The 20,403-nt window shown below is 40.3% G+C and overlaps 1 protein-coding gene across 7 annotated transcripts in view; it reads right to left on the reverse strand.

The window, feature by feature from the left end:
* LOC109989881 (rho GTPase-activating protein 12-like) overlaps positions 1-20,403 on the reverse strand; it is a 57,267-nt gene extending 36,864 nt beyond the window's left edge. For 5 of the 7 annotated variants that reach the window (XM_065953648.1, XM_065953647.1, XM_065953645.1 and 2 more), the window contains exons 1-2: positions 20,205-20,403; positions 11,932-12,620 (exon numbers count right to left, since the gene is read on the reverse strand). In XM_065953648.1, coding sequence (XP_065809720.1) covers positions 11,932-12,552 — 621 coding nt within the window. In that variant the 5' untranslated portion in view covers positions 12,553-12,620; positions 20,205-20,403. The remainder of the gene's footprint in view (positions 1-11,931; positions 12,621-20,204) is intronic. The other 2 variants (XM_065953650.1, XM_065953649.1) reach the window with 1 other exon arrangement.

Below are 20,403 nucleotides of genomic sequence, written 5' to 3' on the forward strand. Positions count from 1 at the left end.
ACTACACAGGTTAGATATTTCTTGGGGCCATTTTTGCCTTTATTGGATGGGACAGATGAAGAGAAACAGGACGTGTTGGGAGTAGAGAGTGGAGGATTACATGTGGCAAAGGGGCCGAGGCTGATTTAAACCTATGAGGACTACTGTATAGCCTCTGTACATGGGGTACGACGTGCCTTCAATGCTTTATGAAAGAAGAATTGATACTACGATTGGAGATCAGTGGAAATGCTACCCGAGATTAAAAATGAAATCACTGAAGAAGTAATGTCAGTTTCTAATAGACTCTTATGCAAAACAAAACCTGTAAAGGAACATTGCTTTGCATAAGGATCTTCACATGAAATGAACTGTACATGGCTTGGGGCTCTATTAAGTGGATATTTCAAAACACCTGACATGAAACTGCTAAAAAGTGAAGTTAGCATCAGTCTGGATTGATTGCTAAAAGTTATAAAGCAGTGTTCTTTATATTTTCTCTCAATGATTTAAAAAAAAAAAGATCCAGTTTATCTGAAATAAAATAAATATCACAGAATATTTCGTCCACTCAGCCTCCTCCTCTCTCTCATCATATTCACTGGCCCCCCCCCCCAAAACCCCCCCGAGCTCGTCTCACCAGCCAGCTGTCCAAACAAATGTTACGTAGCCAGCGCTTATGTAATGAAGCATGGCAAGTGCTTAGTGCGTCCTTTTAGCTATCCCGTCTCATGCCGTCATCAGCTCAAACATCTCGCAAGAAACAACTGAACCTCCCGTGTGTTCCTTCTGGCAGGAAAGTAGCCGAGCTTCAAACAATCGATGCTATAGATCACGGTGAGCGCTCACGTTGAACGAATGGATAATAAACACAAGTTTCTGCCCCGAGCTTTGAGCTAAAGCTGCAAGATCAGCTGCTGTGAGAGCCGCAGAGAGAGAGAGAGAGAGAGAAAGAGACCAAGTTGATTCTGTTTTTATGTACTGTCCCAATGTTTGCAAAAGTACATTTTGTGCTTTCTATGCTTTGGCACAGTTGTTCCTGAAACTTTGAAGCCAATGAAGAATTTGAATCGGATTGTCTTGACGCAGAAAAAAGGAGGAAAGACAGGAATACATGTGGGGCTTAAAGCTCTTAAGGCTAACTTTAGAGAGCAACACTCTGTCGCTTGCGTGACAGAGAACACACAATACACTTTAGAGTATGTAGCTACAGTGTATGGTATACTGATTATAATACACCAATATCGTGCAGTACAGCCAGCTCTTCATTTAGACAGAGTGCAACAAACACAGATATCATTCATACATCTGCATGCTTCCTGTGAAAGCTTAATGCTTTATAATGAATTGCATCTTTAAACAATAGTTGCTATGCAGTGCATCACTTTAATACACTGAAATATGCAGAGGGATGTTCTGACTTGGCAAAAACAGTGCATAAGTTGTATGAACAGATCAGAGTGTACGGCATCTGAAGGTTTTGTTTTTTGGTGTTCTGGCTGCCAGCAGACATGCACGCATAAAGAAACTGTCTTACCGTCTCATTCTCATCTGGGTACATGCTGTCCTGTGGCGGGAGCTGCCGCTGCAGAGCAATAAGGCTCGTAGCCGGCGAGTGCTGATGAGGACACCGATGATGCGGAGAAACACAGCAGCCGCTGCCTATTCACAAACTCTCTCCCTGACTGACATCTCACTGTGGCAGACCAGATAATGTCACTCTGGGGGCTGCACACACACACAAATACACACACACACACACACACACAGAGTGTTATTCACTCACACGCCCTTACATAAACAGAAAGAAAGGAGGGGAGAGAGAGTGAGTGAGTACAGAGCTCATTGATGCTCGCTCTCTCCAAGCTGCCACACTGCTTGACCTGCTCTCCCCTAATGCCATAATGCCACTGTGCACGACACACAATGCAGGACGCCCCAGCTGAATACAGGCGCACACACACACACACACACACACACACACACACACAGTTACACAAATATCCAATTGAAGCTCCCAGAGGGATTAAGAAAAGCTCTGTAAAGTGAGGAACACTGTGCCCCCTGCCCCCACTGAGCACACACACACACACATTCTTCTTTGTCTGTAATCAAAGGAGAAGTCCTACAGGGAAGAGTTACAGTTCATACTGGATGATCCCCTATAATCACTATCAAGGGATGTTTTTTTTAAACCGTCCTGATCAACTCAAGCTGAATTTGCATCTCTCAGAGTGATAATTATCCCTCCACCTCTTGGAGGAAATGTTATTCTGTGGTAAAAAGAAAAAACTCTGATGAAATTATCTATTTCTGTCCTCGCATGAAAGCTGTGCATCTTCACATCTTGATGCATAACTCCCACTCTCCTATTCATATGTTAATTAATTCTGATGGACCGGGAAACAACAGATCTTGTTTGGACTGTGTTTTAAATCTTGACAACTATCATTAAGATCCAATCTGAATTATTTCCCTCACATCAGACCGACACTCGCCTTATTCAGTGGATGGGACGTATAAAAACTGATCCACATAATACACAGCTCCTTTGTCGATGTCTTTATGAAATTCAGTTATTCCACTACAGTTATAATTACACAGACACAACAAACAAACCACAGACTCAACAATTTCTGTATAAAATAGATGTATTATTTTTTGAAAAAACATAGAGCTGATACTGGATTTGAATCTGCAGACATCCTGAATTGATGACATTTGAATTTGTTCTGGGACGGACCGTGTCACATCCATTGATCCCTAGATGTTGAATACGACAGTGTTACATTTTTTAACCATTAAAACATGTAAACTGGTGGCGCTGTATAGCCGAGCGGTTACGTTGTGTGCCCCATGTGCAGAGGCTTTTGTCCTCGTAGCAGCGGCAGTGAGTTCGATCCTTTGCTGAATGTCATTCTCCACTCTCTCGTCCCAACATTTCCTGTCGCTCTTCAGCTGTCCTATCTAACAAAATGGCAAAAAAAGCCCCAAAATATAACAAAACATGTAATCTATGTGACACAATCCACAGTGTTTTGAGAATTTTGTTCAAGTTATATGATGGATTGTCTGTTAATTTTATCGTTCTGAATAAATGAAGCAGGTGAGGTTAGCTATTCAACACTGGAGAAAGAGATTTAAACCATTAAGTTTAAAGAAAAAACATAAATGTAGCGCATTATTTAACGTACTGAAAGTCATGTCTGCTGGACACATAGTGGGCAGATGTCATTAGATGATGCACGTGTACTTTTGAGAGGTTCGACCCTTTCCTATAAAATCAATAGTTGTTGCTGCATTGCAGGCAGTGCTGTGAATCGATGAGCAGGACTGCTTTTTGGCAATACTGAATTTACAGCTTTGTTGTCAATGTGATGACATAAGATCTGTGATTTTAGAGACTTTTCTTTTTAACTTATTGATGGAAAAGGCAAAAAAAAAACAGACATTTAAAAGTACTATTTTACCTACAAAAGTATAAGGGCTTTTCAGATTGTTTTTCAGGAAATTAACTGCATAATGTTGTGTGAAGGTATCGCCCCATAAAATAATATCATGCTATTGAATTCTTTACCCATTCTGCACACCCAGAATTCAAAATGTATTTGCCTCCTTCTATAAACTGGACATCTTGGAAGTGTTAAATTCGAGTGAAATAGCAGAGCTTCAAAGGGTTAAGTTGGGCAGTGAGGCTGAAAGAGGAGCAGGTGAATTTTAAATCAAGGTAGACAAAAAAAAAAAAGGAGTGAGACTGAAAAAGAAAGAGAAACAGAGTGAGGATGGAGGACGGTGTCAGACCTGGCCTCCCCCCTGCTCTGTTACACAACAGCCAAACACACTGTGACACGCACAGAGTGGGTCAGCTGCCAGACCGCCTGGAGCTCTGTGTACTGTGTGTGTGTGTGTGTGTGTGTGTGTGTGTGTCCCAGGTGGAGAACATTACACAGCAGTACTATAAACCCCTCAGGACCGCTTCATAACATTGAGAATGAGAACAAAAACTGACATTACCACACTGCACAGGACTCCACTGAGACCTTCCTGCTGATTCCCAAATTAACTGCTGTTTGTTTTCTTTAATCTGTGAATAAATTCAAGGCTCAAATCCAAAAATAGTTCACAATGTAAAACATAAAATAATAATTACAACATAGATTTTGTCACTTTAAATCAGTGCTTTAATTCTTTTCAAGAAAGCAAACTTCAGGGCTGATTCAGAAAATTAATGGGAACAACGTCTCATCTAATCTTTAGACAATATATTTACAAAAATGCTTAAAATATATTGGTTCAAGTTTCTATCATCCTTAGAAGATACTACATTTTCCATTTTTGGCTTTTTCAGTCAAAACAAATGCATTGATGTCGTTCATTTGGGCTCTTTCATGAACCAAACGACGACTTGGTGGAAATATTCTGCAGTTAAGTAATAAGGAAAAAGAATGACTTGACAGTCAACCCTAGTAAACAAAGGACGTCACAGTGCTGCTAAACACAGTCTTCTGGTTTACTGAATGGTGACCCAGATGTGAGACAAATAGGTTTGAGAAAGAAGGTCACTGTTTGTAATCCACAAACAATCCGGCAGGAAACATGGCGGAGTCAGATAAGACGGAGAAAGAAAGAATATAGACCCACAAACTGTGGGTTGTATTGTGTCTTTGATAGCCTATACATTGTGAGCAAATGTCGGGAAAACAGAAAGGGCCCTGACAGGCTATGTCTACTGTCGGCCATTGACCTTTGCTGGGTAAATGGTAAATGAGCTTGTTCTTTTCTAGTCTTCTGACTACTCAAAATGTGCAGGTCACGCCTACTCATTCACACTGATGGCAGAGGTTGACATGTAAAGTGACTATCAGAAATAACTATTCCCATTCATACGCTGCAGAATAAGCAGCAGGAGCAACTTGGGGTTAAGTGTCTTGCCCTAGGTCACATCGTGCATGTGGCTGCAGGAGCCGGGGATCGAAACACTCAACCTTCCGGCTAAGAGACAACCGACTCTACCAACTGAGCCACAGTCGCCCCGAGTGGAGGGTCAGCAAATGAGACCCTATTTTTGCAGTTTTAGCCAAACCATTGTATTCTTGGTTTGAAGTAGCAAGGGTGTGTAAAAAAATATCTAATTGCTGAGCGCGAGTTGAAGGAAGATGTTCAGGTGTAAAATAAAAACAACAGTTGATATACCTGCAGTCAGAGGGATCAGAAGAAGTTGTTCTTCTTTATTTTATAGACTAGTTCCCCCCATTGTTTCTGTTGTCATCTTGTGCCTTATATGTCTTCTTTTTTTTAAGTTATCTGTATTTTAAATCTGTCAACCTTCATTTATACTCAAGGGATCATTGAAGCAGCAACCCTTACTTACAATGATATCATATCAGTTACAGAAGAAATCAAAAGACTACACAGCATTAATAAAAAGCAGAAGAGAGACTGATAGGGACATTAAAGTCACCACGCTGGGAATTACTGTATACTAACAGGGCTGGGAGATATGACTAAAATGTTATCACAATAAAACATTAAATATCCATTGATATCGATAACTATCACGATAAATGTCAAATCATTATTGATTTTAAATTTAAAAGCTGATTTTTCCTGAGTGAAAGTTTTCATTTAGCTTAGAACGTCTATAAGCCTGCCTACCCGTATCCCTGCGACATGATTGGCTGTTCATCGTCTTTTTCTTCTTCTCTTCACTGTCGGATGGCAACTCGCGTTTAAGGGGCATCAGTGCGCCATTTCCTAGTGTTTGGGTGTTGTAATTACAGGTTTAGATCTATCCAACTTTTCTCAAACATTTGTTATATTTATATCAACAAACATTATACTGTGATAATAATCGTTAATTGTTATATCGCTCAGGGCTTGATACTAAACAAAAAGTTTAAATTTGAAGGTTGAAAAAAACCCTTATAATTAGAAAATAAACATTTAAAATTAAAGGTTGTAGACTTGCAATTCTTGGCCAGACACAGGCAACGCCAGTACACGCAAAAGTCTACCTTCATCCCGGCAAGATCTTTGGTATCAGTCTGGTGTGTCTGGAGCTTAAGGGCAGTATAGTAGAAGAAGAGTGGATTGCTTATTCAGTTTCAATGTCACACCCCTTATGTCAACATTTAGCATCAGCGCAGCGGCCCCTTGAGCAAAGACTGCAGGGATGTTTTTCAGGTAGAAAAAGTAAAAAGATGCATTTTTTTAATAAACCGTACAAATGTGACAGGCTTTAAAAAACAATGTTCAGTGGTAATTAATTCATGCTTTATTACAATTCTTAACAAATTGCAACCCTGGGTTTATTATGTTTTCATCTGGGGGTCATCAGCGAGAAAACAATTTGGGATCCCTGAAAGCGAGGATGATTAAACATCCAAATAATCCTGCAGTGAGTTGTGACTCTCCCTGCCAACATGTGATATAATAAGGTTTTTAACGAGGTAGAGGAAGAGAATAAACAGTTACAGCAGATGGCCTGGCTCCCATTATCAGCGCTGTCAGACTGTGTGTGTGTGTATCGCTAACTTTTATAGATCTGTGCGGAAGAAAGAATGAGTGGATTAATAAATTACTTATTCAACTAGCTAGACTTACATTACCATTCATGGGTGTGTTCAGCCACATAATGTACAACAAGGTGTGACAGTGTAAAGACATAGACGTGCCAAATCAACTTCCTGCCTCACAAAGTAATCAAAGAAATGGGGAAGAGCTTCCTCAAATCAATCATCCTGCTGAGAGTCATTAGAGGGTTTTAGTTGATTACAGCTGCTATAAAGAGTGATGGGAGTCAGCGGGGTGGAGAGGCTGTTATTGACTATGACAATCAAAGGTTGGGGGAGTTCCTCGAGGTGCACACTCTGAAGTGCCTCATAGCTTCAAATGTGAGCCGCTAAGCAGACTGCTGACTGACATGCTTGAAATAATCCTCGTTGTTTTTTTAATTACAGACTTTGGAAAGGCCTGAGTTTCTTAATTGAAGACTTTGAAAACTGTCTCAAAAGTTGCAGACACTCTCGAAACGTAGAGTGAAGGGTTGGAAATTAGCACTCGCCACCTTCCAAATGGGTGCTTTACTGCTTTTGTGCAATGTTTGTTCAAGTCACTCTGGCCATGGTGGCGTGTAAATAATAGAAACATAGCAGAGGGATTTGTGACAGGAAACAACGTTAATTCAATCCCAGTCTTCTGCTTGTTCCGCTCTGGCTTTGTTCAGGTTAAAATGGGTTATATAATGCATGCAAAAGATAATTCTTCAACAAGATTGCCCCGATAGGTAAGCATATTGTATCCAATTTATTGTATTGTTATTAAGTCAATGTTCTGGATTCAGAAGAGATAACTGTATTTATTCCCAAGAAGAAGAGCCAGTTTCCTCTAGCTTTATTTTCTAAATATGAAGCTAAAACAAGAAGTAGATGAGGTCCAAATGGCATTTGATGCTGACAATAAAGCTCCTTATTCAGAGATGACCCTGTGTTTCAAATATCCCAAACTCATTTGATTAGATTCTAACATACAGAGCATGCAGTATCTGCTGGTACAGTGCTGTGTGGTTTATTAGGATCCTGGAGTAAGAGGGGAGATGAAAAGTTGAAAAGGATGAGGTGGTGCAGTGAAGCAGCAAATTAAAACACACTGAGACCTTGACAGAGGCTGGAGGGGAACATCTGTTTCACAGGACGCAATGTCCATCCCAACTACATTTTCCAAATAAAGGATCAATGGCATGTCGCATATTAATCAAAATTTTTATAAATTTTAAGACAGGACATGGCATTTTTAAAGCATGGCTGCACCTGTCTTTTCAATACTTTATTATATGATTGTTCAGTGTAGCTGTGTTGCAGCATGTTTCCTCTGCTCTACTGGTCATCTTCTCCGGCTGCAGTGGGTGATAAAAGACGGAGTCGTTCTTAGGGCAATGATGGTTTACACCACAACGTTTCCAGAGTTGATCATAATTTGATTAAATAAAGCGGTAACTTAAATCTTCTAGACTCTCATTATTTCATTAATACATCTTATATCTGTTACAGGAAGTTAAAGTGAGGCATATTCAACCGAAGCTGATTTGAAAACAATATTTGGGACTGGAAAAAATGCCCCCTTTTTCAATTTTGCACCTACTGTATGTCAGTCAATCTAGATCAAGGATGTCTTAATTATCCCCGAGGGGCACCTTGTAATCCAGCCAGCAGTACCACACCAACCATCTCACTCAACTATAGAAATAAATACAGGGAAATGTAGAATCCATCAGGAAAAAAAACACATGAATCAGCTCAGATCAGCTCAGCGTCCGATGTGAAACGCCAGAAGACTAAGACCAATTTGTGAGCATTTCATTTCAAGTTATAATTGATTTACTGGTTTGCCTGACTTTGGAGATTTGAAGAAAAAAATACAAAAACAAATAAGTGTATTTAAACTCTAACTCTTCCTTAACCTTGATAACAAAACTGTAACAGTTCGTTAACTTTCAAGACGGTTTGAGCATGGTGAAGTGTTACCAATGGGCAGTCGTCTCTCAACTGGAAGGTTGAGAGACCAGCTCAGCCACATGCTTGATGTGTCATTGGGCAAGACACTTAACCCCAAGTTCTTCCCGCTGCTCTGGCGGTGCAATGTTTATTGATTAATAGATCATATTTTAAATCATTAGAATGCATTGAACCTGGACATGATGCAGCATTTTTGCACAGGTTGACTCTACTTCTGAGAACAAATTCATAATTCTGGCAGATTCCTTTGAAACAAATTGATTCTGCTAACAAAACTTCATGTTTAAAAAATCTGGCATGACTGAGACTTTAGTTTAAGAGAAATTTACTTCTTCTTAATCAGTCCCTCAGATATCATCAAAATGAGTTCAGCAGCATCTCGCTTATGACAAAGAGATGGATGCTCATTTCAGGACAATGGTCATTTAAAAAAACATCTGAACACTCTGAGATAATGACAAACTGATGATATAATAACAGCCCCACGGTCAAACCACTTTAAAAAACGTCCTACAGGAATGAAGCCTGGAGGATAAAAGAGCAGCAGCTGTTGAAAGCTGACAAGTCACAGAAGTAGTTACCAAGTGTCAGGTCCAGTGTAGCTGATAAGAAGCCTGGAAAAGAAGCTGTGCAGCTCTGCAGACACAGTCATTACTACAGAAGTGTAACATTTATCAAACCGAGCTGGATGAGCTGGCAGTAAGGAACACGGCCTGGAAGATGGAAACACAAACACGCAGATATCCAGCATTTACACAGCTGCTTTGGTCTCGTTTTAAGTCCTCTTTATATCGATTAAAAGCCACTATTTATCTCTCTTAAATAAGCTTATACAGGGAAGGACAGACATCAAAAGTGTAGATATGAGGACAAAGCAAATAGAGCAGGGGAAAGCTGTGCATATTTAAGGAAGTCCTGGCTCACACCTGAGCTGCATGCTGCCAGGACAGAGGAAAAACAAACAAAGTGATCCACTGAAACTGGGAGAGTTTCACATCAGCAGGCTTTTTGTAGGACAGTGTGTATACACCTGACCAAACAACAATCAGTCATGTAAGACAGCACGGTGTTAACAGTTTTGTCATGTACACGTCCCGGTCATTGCCATCGATACAGAACATGTCATAACACCAAGTAATCAAATACTTCCATGATGGTGCATCAAAATCCTCTGTACTGATGCTTTTAGCCCCCATGTTTTTTTTTAAAAACGATTCAATCTCTGTTACCGCGGTATGAAAAAGTAAAGAAACATTACAAACTTCAGATCTTGATTTTCAAACAAAACCAGCTTCAAGCAAAAGAGAGAGAGGACTGTTTAAATTGCATAACTACACTGGCAATATATCGGAGCACCAGTCCACGGGGGGCCTGGATCAGCAATCAGCAATCTCCCTCTTTAATATTGCGAGACTTTGAGTTTGACCTTTCACGAGAGTAACGGGAGCTTAAGGGGCATGCCAAGTACAAAATCTCTGCAGGTATTTACAGTTTTCCACCTCAGAAATGAAGTCATGTGGACTTAACATAAAGGAAGATAAACTTTCTAAAAGTCTGTCTATCTTTACGCTTTATTGAAAAATGATTAAATACAACGACAGAAAGATCTCAGCAAAGTTAATCCGTGCTAGAATGCCAACATTAGCGTATCAAATCTTCATGTAAAGGAGCGATGCACACCCCTAATTCTTTGGTATCTGAGGCAGAAAGCTCAAAACCACATCAACACTGTGACCTTGTTGTAAAACTTGCACTTGCATATCAAATGGCACCACATTCAGAAAAATCACAGAGCATTCACTTTCAGACAAAGCTGTGCTGGTTGTCTACATTACCAAAACAAGCTCGACTACTATTTTGACCTTTCACTCGTGCGGTTTAAATAGCCCTCTGAAATACCGGGGAAGGAAGGAGCTCCATTGTGGTCTGGGCTGCTTTTCAGAGAAAATACAGGGACTTTGAAAATTGTATTTGCTCACTCTCAGATAACCTTTAACAACACATTAAACTGATTCATGGGTCACGCCTTTGTGGGATGAATCACCCTGAAATCGGTGATTCAGGAAGTACAGTTAAGAGTAGAGGGCCAGTGTGACCAAAGGCCAACGGTCACGACTTATTAAGTGGAAGTGAAGCTAAATCTTGGGGCTGTTTAGTAAGATCAGTGACACAAGTACAGTCAATCACTTCAGATTCAGTTTATCCGTGACAGACTGAATGCAATATCTTTATTACTCAATAAAATAACTGACTGTGTGACTCATTCTCAGTCTACTTCAGGAGGCACCATTGAAAAGTGTGTTTCAATGGTGCCTCCTGCATTCGCATGTTCATAAAAGAGGCTCTGAAGATGAACATCATCCCTGATATTTATACTTTATTGCTGTCAAACACGTAAAAAGTAAGGACAGGATTGTAAAAAGCTCAACACAGGGTCGTCAAAAACGGACAAGAGCAAGCTGAGTTGAGTCAACCTGGTTGGTAAAACAGAAAACTGAGCTTGAAGTAGACAGACTAACACGCCCAAATATGGTGATACGGTATAAAAAAAACGTGTAAAAGCTGCAATAGTTGTGCTTGATTATTACTGTTTGCCAAAGGGACAGTCAGAAGGATCGTTATGACATTCTCATATTGGTATTTGGTCAAAAGTCCACAAACTGTAAAAGCACAATACATGTGTAACCTGAAGAAGAAAGAGGTGTCGGTGGTAGCCCAACAGCCAACCCAGACAAGGTTTCCATTTTCTCACTGGCTTTTGTTCAACAGCAGGCCGAGCCGATGGTTTCAGGAACAAACAAGCCCACTGATGGGGCGCACAACTAATCAGCTTCCACATCTCATCGAGCGTCTGAGACTGAAGCTGTATTTGTCTGACTGCACCTCAGTAGATTAAGGTCAACTTTAAGCACTCGCTGTACAGTTGTTAAGCTGCAAATGAGCTCTGAACTATGAAGTAGAATACCACTTCATGAAGGCATCACTGTATACATGAAATTAGTATACATTTATTTTTGAGAACCAGCGTCTTTTTTCAATTGTTTCAATGAGGAGAAAGCGTTTACAGCAACAGTCGTCCACCTGCAGAAAAAGGGCTTCCTCTTTGCTCCACGCATGATCGGAAAAAAATGATCTCAAATAGAAAACGTGCAGTAATAAGCAACAGAGCCGTATCGGTCATACAGTAGTTGTTGTCAACAGACTGTTGTCATAGAAACAGGATGGACACATACGCTTCATGAGAGCGCTGCTGAGCTCACATCCAGTGCTTTTCTGCCCAGAAAAAAAACAACCAGGTGGACATGGGACTTTGAAAACAAAAACAGGGCCCAGGTTATAAAAATTCCCCTTTGAGTCTGGTCTCAGAGACAAAGCGAATGCAAAGTTTCCCATTCGTTAAAAAATTCAACAATAAAAGTTTGATTTAGTAGCACTTTACCTGGAGATGTTCAGTGGAACTGCTGCTCAGCTCGTCTCCTGACTCAGAGTCGTTGGTGCGTCTTTCTTCCCCTGCAGAGTCACAGTGTTGGGTGCTGTCCACGTCCAGCAGCCTTCTGACCATATCAGGGGATCTAGCTCGGTTTCGGGGAAGGGATCCTCCCTTGATGGCGGCCTGGTTGTTACAGTCCCTGCGCTGACTGGGGGGACTAAAGTGCCCAGAAGAGGCAGTTTGTGCGGAGGGTGAACGCCGATTGCTCGACTCGTGCCTGTGAAGATTCTCAGGGGGCCGATCGTGGAGTCCAAGGTCCAGATTGGTCGGCTTCACCCAGAGTGCACTGCCACTCTGCGGAGGTGTGTTTCCGGTGGAAGAAGGAGGGTGAGGCAAGGGTTTAGGGGGAGGCATGAGGGCTTTGCGAACTTCACGGACATACTGAGCAGGTACATAGAAAGCTTTGGTCCCCTCGTCCTTCCTCACCTGCCACCAGTCCTCGTTGGTTTTCTTCACCAGCATGTAACATTCTCCCTGGTGGATGCCAATGACACGGTCCTTGGACTTGTACTCATAGTCATAGTCCACCTCGATGTAGACCTGGCCCGGGGCAATAGGCAGTTCCGCCATGATGCCTCTGACTCTCCACAAGGCAGCTCACCCCAAGATGACGACGTCTATAAGCATGGCTTCCTGAGCTGAAGGGAAAACAACAACGACCTAAAGTTAGTCAACATATACATTTTGCTTTTTTCTCTTTGAATTTTTAGGGTCCACAAATATTTAACAATCATTTCCCAGCCCACAAATAGTGTTTTGACCTAAAAGTTCCAAAGAGTACAAAATCTCTGCAGGTATTTACAGTTTTCCACCTAAGAAATCAAGTCATGTGGACTTAACATAAAGGAAGATAAACTTTCTAAAAGTCTGTCTATCTTTACGCTTTACTGAAAAATGATTAAATACAACGACAGAAAGATCTCAGCAAAGCTAATCCGTGCTAGAATGCCAACATTAACGTATCAAATCTTCATGTAAAGGAGCGATGCACACCCGTAATTCTTTGGTATCTGAGGCACAAAGCTCAAAACCACATCAACACTGTGACCTTGTTGTAAAACTTGCACTTGCATCAAGTATGATGATACAAAGAGTATCATCATCTAAGAGTATTAGATGATGTCACCACTATCCAGATTTCTAATATTTGTCTCGAAAAATTATTTTAGGAAAATACTTTTTCACTATTATGTCCCGTTTGTTCATCCTAGAAATGCATTCCAGTTGTTAGTATCTGCTTCAATATAATACTAAAAGGTACACTAGCACCAGGTTATTCAAACAATTTGATATAACTGGAGTTCAAAAGGTTAATATTAAACAAAATGCCAATTCAGCAATCATTCATTTGGTACATTTTACACAGAAGTTAGGCTGTAACAAACGCTCCCGTTGCACTCCTTCGATTAATGACACAAAATTGAACACTTACTCAATACTTGTATCAGCTCAAAAAAAGTTGTTAAATTTGTTTTAAAAAGTAATATTAAAAATCTAATGCATTGTACTTGTTAAACCAGAAGAGTTGCATCTTCTGTCCTATCTTATCACAGAATAGAAACGCCATCAAACACAGAAAACAAGACCGTCTTTTTAAAGATATTCTCCTAAATTAAAATGAAGACATGAATAAGAAAACCTGAAGAGCTGTAATCCTCTTTAAAGGCAGCACTGCTTCAGAGCAGCAGATAAGGTGAGACAGTAGGTGAGGAGGGCAGACCGAAATATGACTCACATGGTCGTCTTAGACTTATGGTTCTTTCAGTCTAACTCTGTCTTCCTCCCTCTTTGTTCGTCTGTGTGATAACATCAGCTAAGCAGCAACCGAGGTACGTTGCTGCTGAGCGGCGAGATTAATCGAATCACACACATAGTTTCCTGCTGAAGTCACATGCACACTCACACATACACTCTTACAACATTAGACTCCAGCACACCTTGAGCAACGTCAGCTTTGAAGTTTTTATTGCATCGAGCAGGTAATGGAGTCAAAGCTTAGTTTTAAAGGCTCGACTCGTTTCCAGTAAAGTTACAGGGAAAACTTTAGCAAAAACAGAGGCAAAAAAAAGCTAAAAAAAACGTTTCATTACATCTACAATACACGTTTTGTCAATAGGCAGGAGGTTGACAGGATGAGATCTTGTCTTTATACAGCCTCAGGCTACCCCTCTGTATGTGCTGTTTTGACAGATGGAGATGATACCACATTGCTGCTGGTGCTAGATGAAGCCCGAAGAACAGTAAAGGAATGTTGCAGGCACTACAAGGTGAAAGAGTTCAAAGATGTGCGAATTTCCTGAATTGCTCCGTTTCTGAAGAGTTAAGGTGCATTGCAACACGGACTTGTTGAGGAATTGGAATTGTCTTGGAAATGTAACGTCTGCCACTGCTCAATCATTTTAAAATCTCACCATGAGCATCATGTCAGAAAACTTAGAGCAAGCAAACATGCAAGACAACTTGCAATCAGTGCCGATCAAACTCATAGATGTATCATCCCTCCAAGGCTACTTCCATACTAACTACATTAAAGCATTACAACAACAGAAAAAACAGCAATCTGTTGTGAGAAAACAAAACAAATGGGGAAATGGACATTGTTTGGCCTCCTTAAATTGGGTTTTATGTCCATGTGGACCATTCAAAACAAAATCAAATAAGGTCCCAATATTATTGCGCTCTTACAGTTGATTCAAAGTGCGTGGAAATCTGGCTGGGTGTCGTGTATTTTAAATGAAGGGCCAGGATATTGCGGCATCAATGGTGGCAGCTACAGCAGGATGTTACACTGACAGTACCAATGGAAACCCCACTTAGTCATCAGTGGTGCACTGGAAATGACACATTTGCCTTAAAAACCAAGTTTATGTCAAGAATCCAGTACGAGCATTTCATGGGAAGTAGCATAAAACAGCGACACTCTTTGGTAGCCACTGGATTAAAGCTCAACTAAAAAAGTGTTTAAAGTGTTCAATTAAACAGTAAATGTGGGTTAAGCAGCAATAATCCAATCCAAGTGTTTACATCTACCGGCTGTCTGTTAGCCAAATAGAGATCTGCCAACCGATCCTGGATTATTCCCGTTACAGTGACCACATGGATAATATCACCAGGGATTACCTCGATGGTTCAGGCTAACAGGCGTGGAGGAAAATGACTGACTGGCTGCACAGAATGGCCATTAGCCAAATTAAACCAAACACTACCTCTGAGGCCAATTCACAGATTACAGTCACAATACACGGAGCGCAGCAGACTAGAGGAGCATTAGACTGGATGATGGGCGGCTCATGACAAGAACTGGCAGCCTTCTTCATTAACCTGTGACCTACTAATTCAGTTGGCCGCCAGAACAGGGAGAATGCCTATTTCTATCTTAATCCTTGTTTTGAAGACATATAGACAGAGGGACTTTGTCTGCTTTTCCTGAACGCATTAGAACAATCAACGATCAACCAAAACGACAAGATATTGCAGGTTAACCCAAAACTGTGCAGTCAGATTGTTGTGCCTCGAGATATTTTGGTCTCTCCTGACAAAGTCCCCTACTTCTGGTACTTAACAGAAAGTAATAACTCAAAGCCAACAGTAGGTCTGACCTTTTCTCCCTGCTCTACAGCAAATGTCATACCGAGGCTTTAATGGAAGTACGACTTTGTTGGTAAATCGGTCGGTGTGGTCGGGAAAGTAATGGACTTAAGTCCCTGTAGTCAGACATGAGTTAATTTCCTCCCTTCCTGCTGGAACATTTATCCCAGGTTGTTTTCTTTTTACTCTTTCACTCCTCTTTAATATCCTGCCAGTCTGGACTGATGCTGATTCAAGCGGTCACTCAGTCTCAAATATCTCATCTCAAATTGTTTAATGCTTCTAAACAAAGCATTTTTTGTGCCGTTTTAGCAAAGGTTATATGACACTGCAGCGCAACTGTAAACACAACTGCATAAAAATTTGAGGCAAATGTTCTTATTTAGTATTTTAAAGTGTCCAACTAGAATCACATACATATTGTAAGGTGATAAACACAAACTACTAAAGAAAAGTCATGTAAATGTGATTATGCACTGAATTTCTCTCGGTTTTTCAAAGAAGGCACTATTTCATGGTTGTGATATAATTTAAAAAAAACTTCTTTTCTATATTTTCTGAAGTTGGTAAACCAAATGATGATGTTACAATTCACTTAGCAGACGCTTGTATCCAAAGCGACGTACATCAGAGAGTAAGTACAACACTAATCCATTCATACACCGCCACCGAAGCAGCGGGAGCAATGCGGGGTTAAGTGTCTTGCCCAAGGACACATCGGACATGTTACTCAGCTGGGGATCGAACCCTCGACCTTCTGGTTGAGAGGCGACGAACTGAGCCACAGCCACCCATTATATGATTATATATTGACGAAAGATTTTATCATTATAATCAAAGCTTTTAAAAAAATCTATTTTAAAGATTTATTATTGGGCTTTTTCCGGCCTTTATTTTATAGATATGACAGTGGATAGAGTCAGAAATCAGAGAGAAAGAGAGAGAGTGCAGAACGACACCCGGGGAAGGAGCTGCAGGTCAGGTTTGAACCCGGGCCGCCTGCATGGAGGACTTAGCCTCCATATGTGGCTCGTGCACTAGCCACTACACCACCAGCACTCCAAGGTTTGTAAATCTGAATCAGAATCAAAGTATGTATTTCTAAATGATATCATTTATCAATCAAATGGAATGAATTATGCTATCAAAAAGCCCTTTCTAGACTTCAGAAAACACACACATTAGGTAAGACTTTTATTTTGTTCTCATTCTTCAAATTGAAAAGCATTGAGAGTAGGTTAAGCTTCAGGAGACTATTGTCTCTTTCACTAAACCCTATCAAGATTAAGCAGCAGCAGCACTGCGATTAAGTGAACAGCACAAATCTTCTCAGAGTCCAATCAGCAAAATCAGAAGCCACACCTTAATTTGAAGTGATGGTAAGAAGATTCACACTGAGGTGGGGGGTGGGAACGGTGGGGTGCCAAGAAAGAAAGAAAGAAAGCCATCCAGAGCTACAGGACATGATGAAGGTGAAACAAGGTCAGTGTTGGGACTATTTCAACTGATGTGTTTTTGGAAAATTTGCCATTGTCAGCACATGTAGGAAACACACCCTCTCTCGTTTTTCCCACCTCAGCTAAAAGGAAAGCAACATGTTGGAAAGGGTTTTTCAAATGTGGAACGTTTAAAGGGTTACAGGGAAACACTGATGCGTTACATAACAGAGTCACTTCTCTGCATCGTATCATCTCACATGATACTTGTTCGCAGAGTTCAAACGGTTGACGTCTTGAGTCGACCAGGCCAGTGTCATTTCTTTAAAGAAATACATTTCTCTCCAATTATGGAGTTATGTAAAGAGAAGGGACAAGAGGTTGGAGAGAGGGTTACCCAGCTGTCTGAGCTCGTTTTTCCCACGGTGTCTGAACTGAACAAGCAAGGTGTCAACTTTTCAACTTCAAATGAGGTTTTCTTTCCCCTAAAAAAAAAACTCCACATAAGCCACAAACATATCTGTCAACTGTTTTCATGGGAACAAGTTTCTAACAAAGAAATGAAGCCACAGAAAGCAGCTGACAGCGAGGTCTGTTTAGGGTTTTTTTAGCATCAAAGACGATATTGTCTATGCCCGCAGTGATCAACAGTCAAAGCTATTTGACTGTTACTATTTGACAATCATTTTGATAAACTTCTAATCAGTTCTTGTCGTCTTGTTGCCACCAGTGACGAGCACTTTCTAAAGGATAAAAATGGCCAACAAAACATAACATTTAAAAAGAAAATATAAATATTTATTTCAGTCATTGTTAAGCCTACACAAAGTTGATATGACTGATTGTCTTAGGGAGGAATATGATATCGGTTCATACAGACTGCAGGGCCCTGAAGTAAATCAAATCAAAATAGTATCTAGGCATATTTTTGGAAATAAAAAAATACTGTATTATCATAATTCCAATACGTTATGACACTTTTTTATTGACATCCCAGTAATAAGCAATGGGTGACTTGCTGGATTAAACCAATTCTATTCTGTATGAAATGAAAAACAACAAGAATTTAGTTCGGTTTAGTTTGGTTACCAACATTTTTTTGGAAGTTATGAATTCAAAATCTCAGAAGATAAGAATCTCGATTTGAACATCAATCGATTCTTTCACAACCTAATGATCATTATTATGATAAATTCAACAAGATGCATATTGCCAGCAAGTAAAACACTGTTCTACTTCACCTGAAACAACTCCATCCCAGGGGAAACACTGAACCTTTAAAGTGAAATGTAATTAAAAATGTCTAAAATCAAAAAAACTAGCAGACCCAGATCCAGTTTGTGACCTTCACACACATATGCACAACAGATATAGACCCACGTTCCCCTAAACAGCCCAGATTCAGAGCAGGCTGTCCCAGTTAAGACACCTCTCTCACCACGACTTTCCTCGAAACGCAACTCCCAGAGGTGCCCTGCAACTGTCATGACCGTAATCTGTCACGCTATGCAAAAACCACAGCCAGCTGGAACTCATTTAATGTTTGCATCTTCAGACCGGAGAGAAATGTGAAAGCGCTGCATTATAGACAAACTAAAGAGGAAGGTTAAGATGCTGATTGTAGGAATGAGAGCAAGCAACGGGGTCACTCACCATGTGATGAAGACACACTTGCCAAATCCAATTCAGCATGACATCACCTTTTTACTATTCAGTAAATCTTTCTGCTAATCAACAGCTACCGTAGTTGTTGCACCAGGAATATGTGGGGGGGAGGGGGGGGATCCATGATGTGATTTATTGGTGTTAAAAGTTGGAACAAATCCTGAATAGAAAACGTACGCAACTCAAGGCAACTATGATAATCAAACCAAGAGTTGAAACTGATGTTTAATATATTGATTTGGTCTTGCACTGACTAGACTTATTAATAATACTATCGTATAAAAAAAATGCAAAAGATGTCCATCACAATTTTCATCAACAAATTGTTTCATTTATCTTACAAATTCAACAAATTCTGTCATTTTACTGTCAACATTTGCTCAATAAATATCTTAAATTCCTCTCAAAAATTACAAAAAAAATGACATTTCCAGTGAACTGTGCGATAACTTTAGATAACGGTTAAGTAAGTGTATGGGGAGTTTAATTTAGAATATCAACATTTTTCTGATAAAATGATAAGTAATAATTAGTTCAATACTTTAAGGCAGTGTTTCCCAACCTGTGTTGGCTCGTGACATCACTTTGATTTCACAAAACTCTGGGCGACCAGAGTGCTAAAATTATTTTTGTTTTCACTTTCTTCACTCTGTTGTGAGTAAACATTCAGTTTTTTTTGTGGATGTTATTGTGGACAGAGGAAGAAAAGCTGGGATGACATTTCAGCACAATGTGTGACAGACTCTGCAAAGTTTCTTGTTTTGGCATTTTGCGATGATTCACAGTGTTCAATATATTTTAACACACACACACACACACACACACACACATTTCACACAGTTTGGAAAAGCCTGCTGTCACTGACTAAGTGAGGGATTTAGAAATCAGTGCGCAGATCAATCAACAGCATGTCAACATGCTGTGCTGTGATTTACACTGCAGATTTAATACCTCAAAAAAAAAAAAAAAGCACACCTGAGATCTCTAAACCTCTAGCCTTGACGTCATATCTAAAATACGTCATCACGTATCAAACAGACAGGTAAAATGTTAAGGTTTGTTTCACCCTGACATTCATTGTTTTTTTTTTTAACCACTGACAGCCAGACAGAAAAAAACTTTCACAACACATTTTGAATTATTTTCTGTCTCTGTGAGATAAAAGGTTAACTTTGTGGTAAAAAAAAAAAAAAACAGACTTTGAGTTTCTAAAGGTGTGATGATGATGATGATGATGATGATGATGATGAAGATACTACCTCAGCTCGTATTCCTCCAGGGATTAGTCAACTTTACAGTTCCTGATATTTGCACAACATCTCCCCATGACTTACTAACACATCGGAAAACAAAGCAGCAAAGGAGTGAAAGTCAGATTTGAGGTTCATATTTACCATTTCTTTGTCTTAACGCGGACTTGTAGTTTTTCTGTCCGTCTGTTTTGGAGCTAATCTGTCGCTAACGTTAGCTGGCTAATTAGCTTTCAAGCTAAACATTCCTCAGTGTCCCAAACGGTGCCGCAGTGTTACGTACCTTTTGTAGTCCTTCTTAAAGAGAGGAGGGGGGGAGAGGGAGGTAGGGGGGGGCACACTCCTTAAATCCCAGCGCAGGTTAAATTCATATAAACTTTCCTGTCGACCGACCCAGCGTGTGGAAACTACTTGGTTTACTTGTCAGGTCTGACAGATAGCGGCGCTCCCGTCTCTCCTGCTCTGTCCTGGCCGGTGTAATA

The sequence above is a fragment of the Labrus bergylta genome, chromosome 4 (assembly GCF_963930695.1).
Source record: "Labrus bergylta chromosome 4, fLabBer1.1, whole genome shotgun sequence".
NCBI classification, from domain to species: domain Eukaryota; kingdom Metazoa; phylum Chordata; class Actinopteri; order Labriformes; family Labridae; genus Labrus; species Labrus bergylta.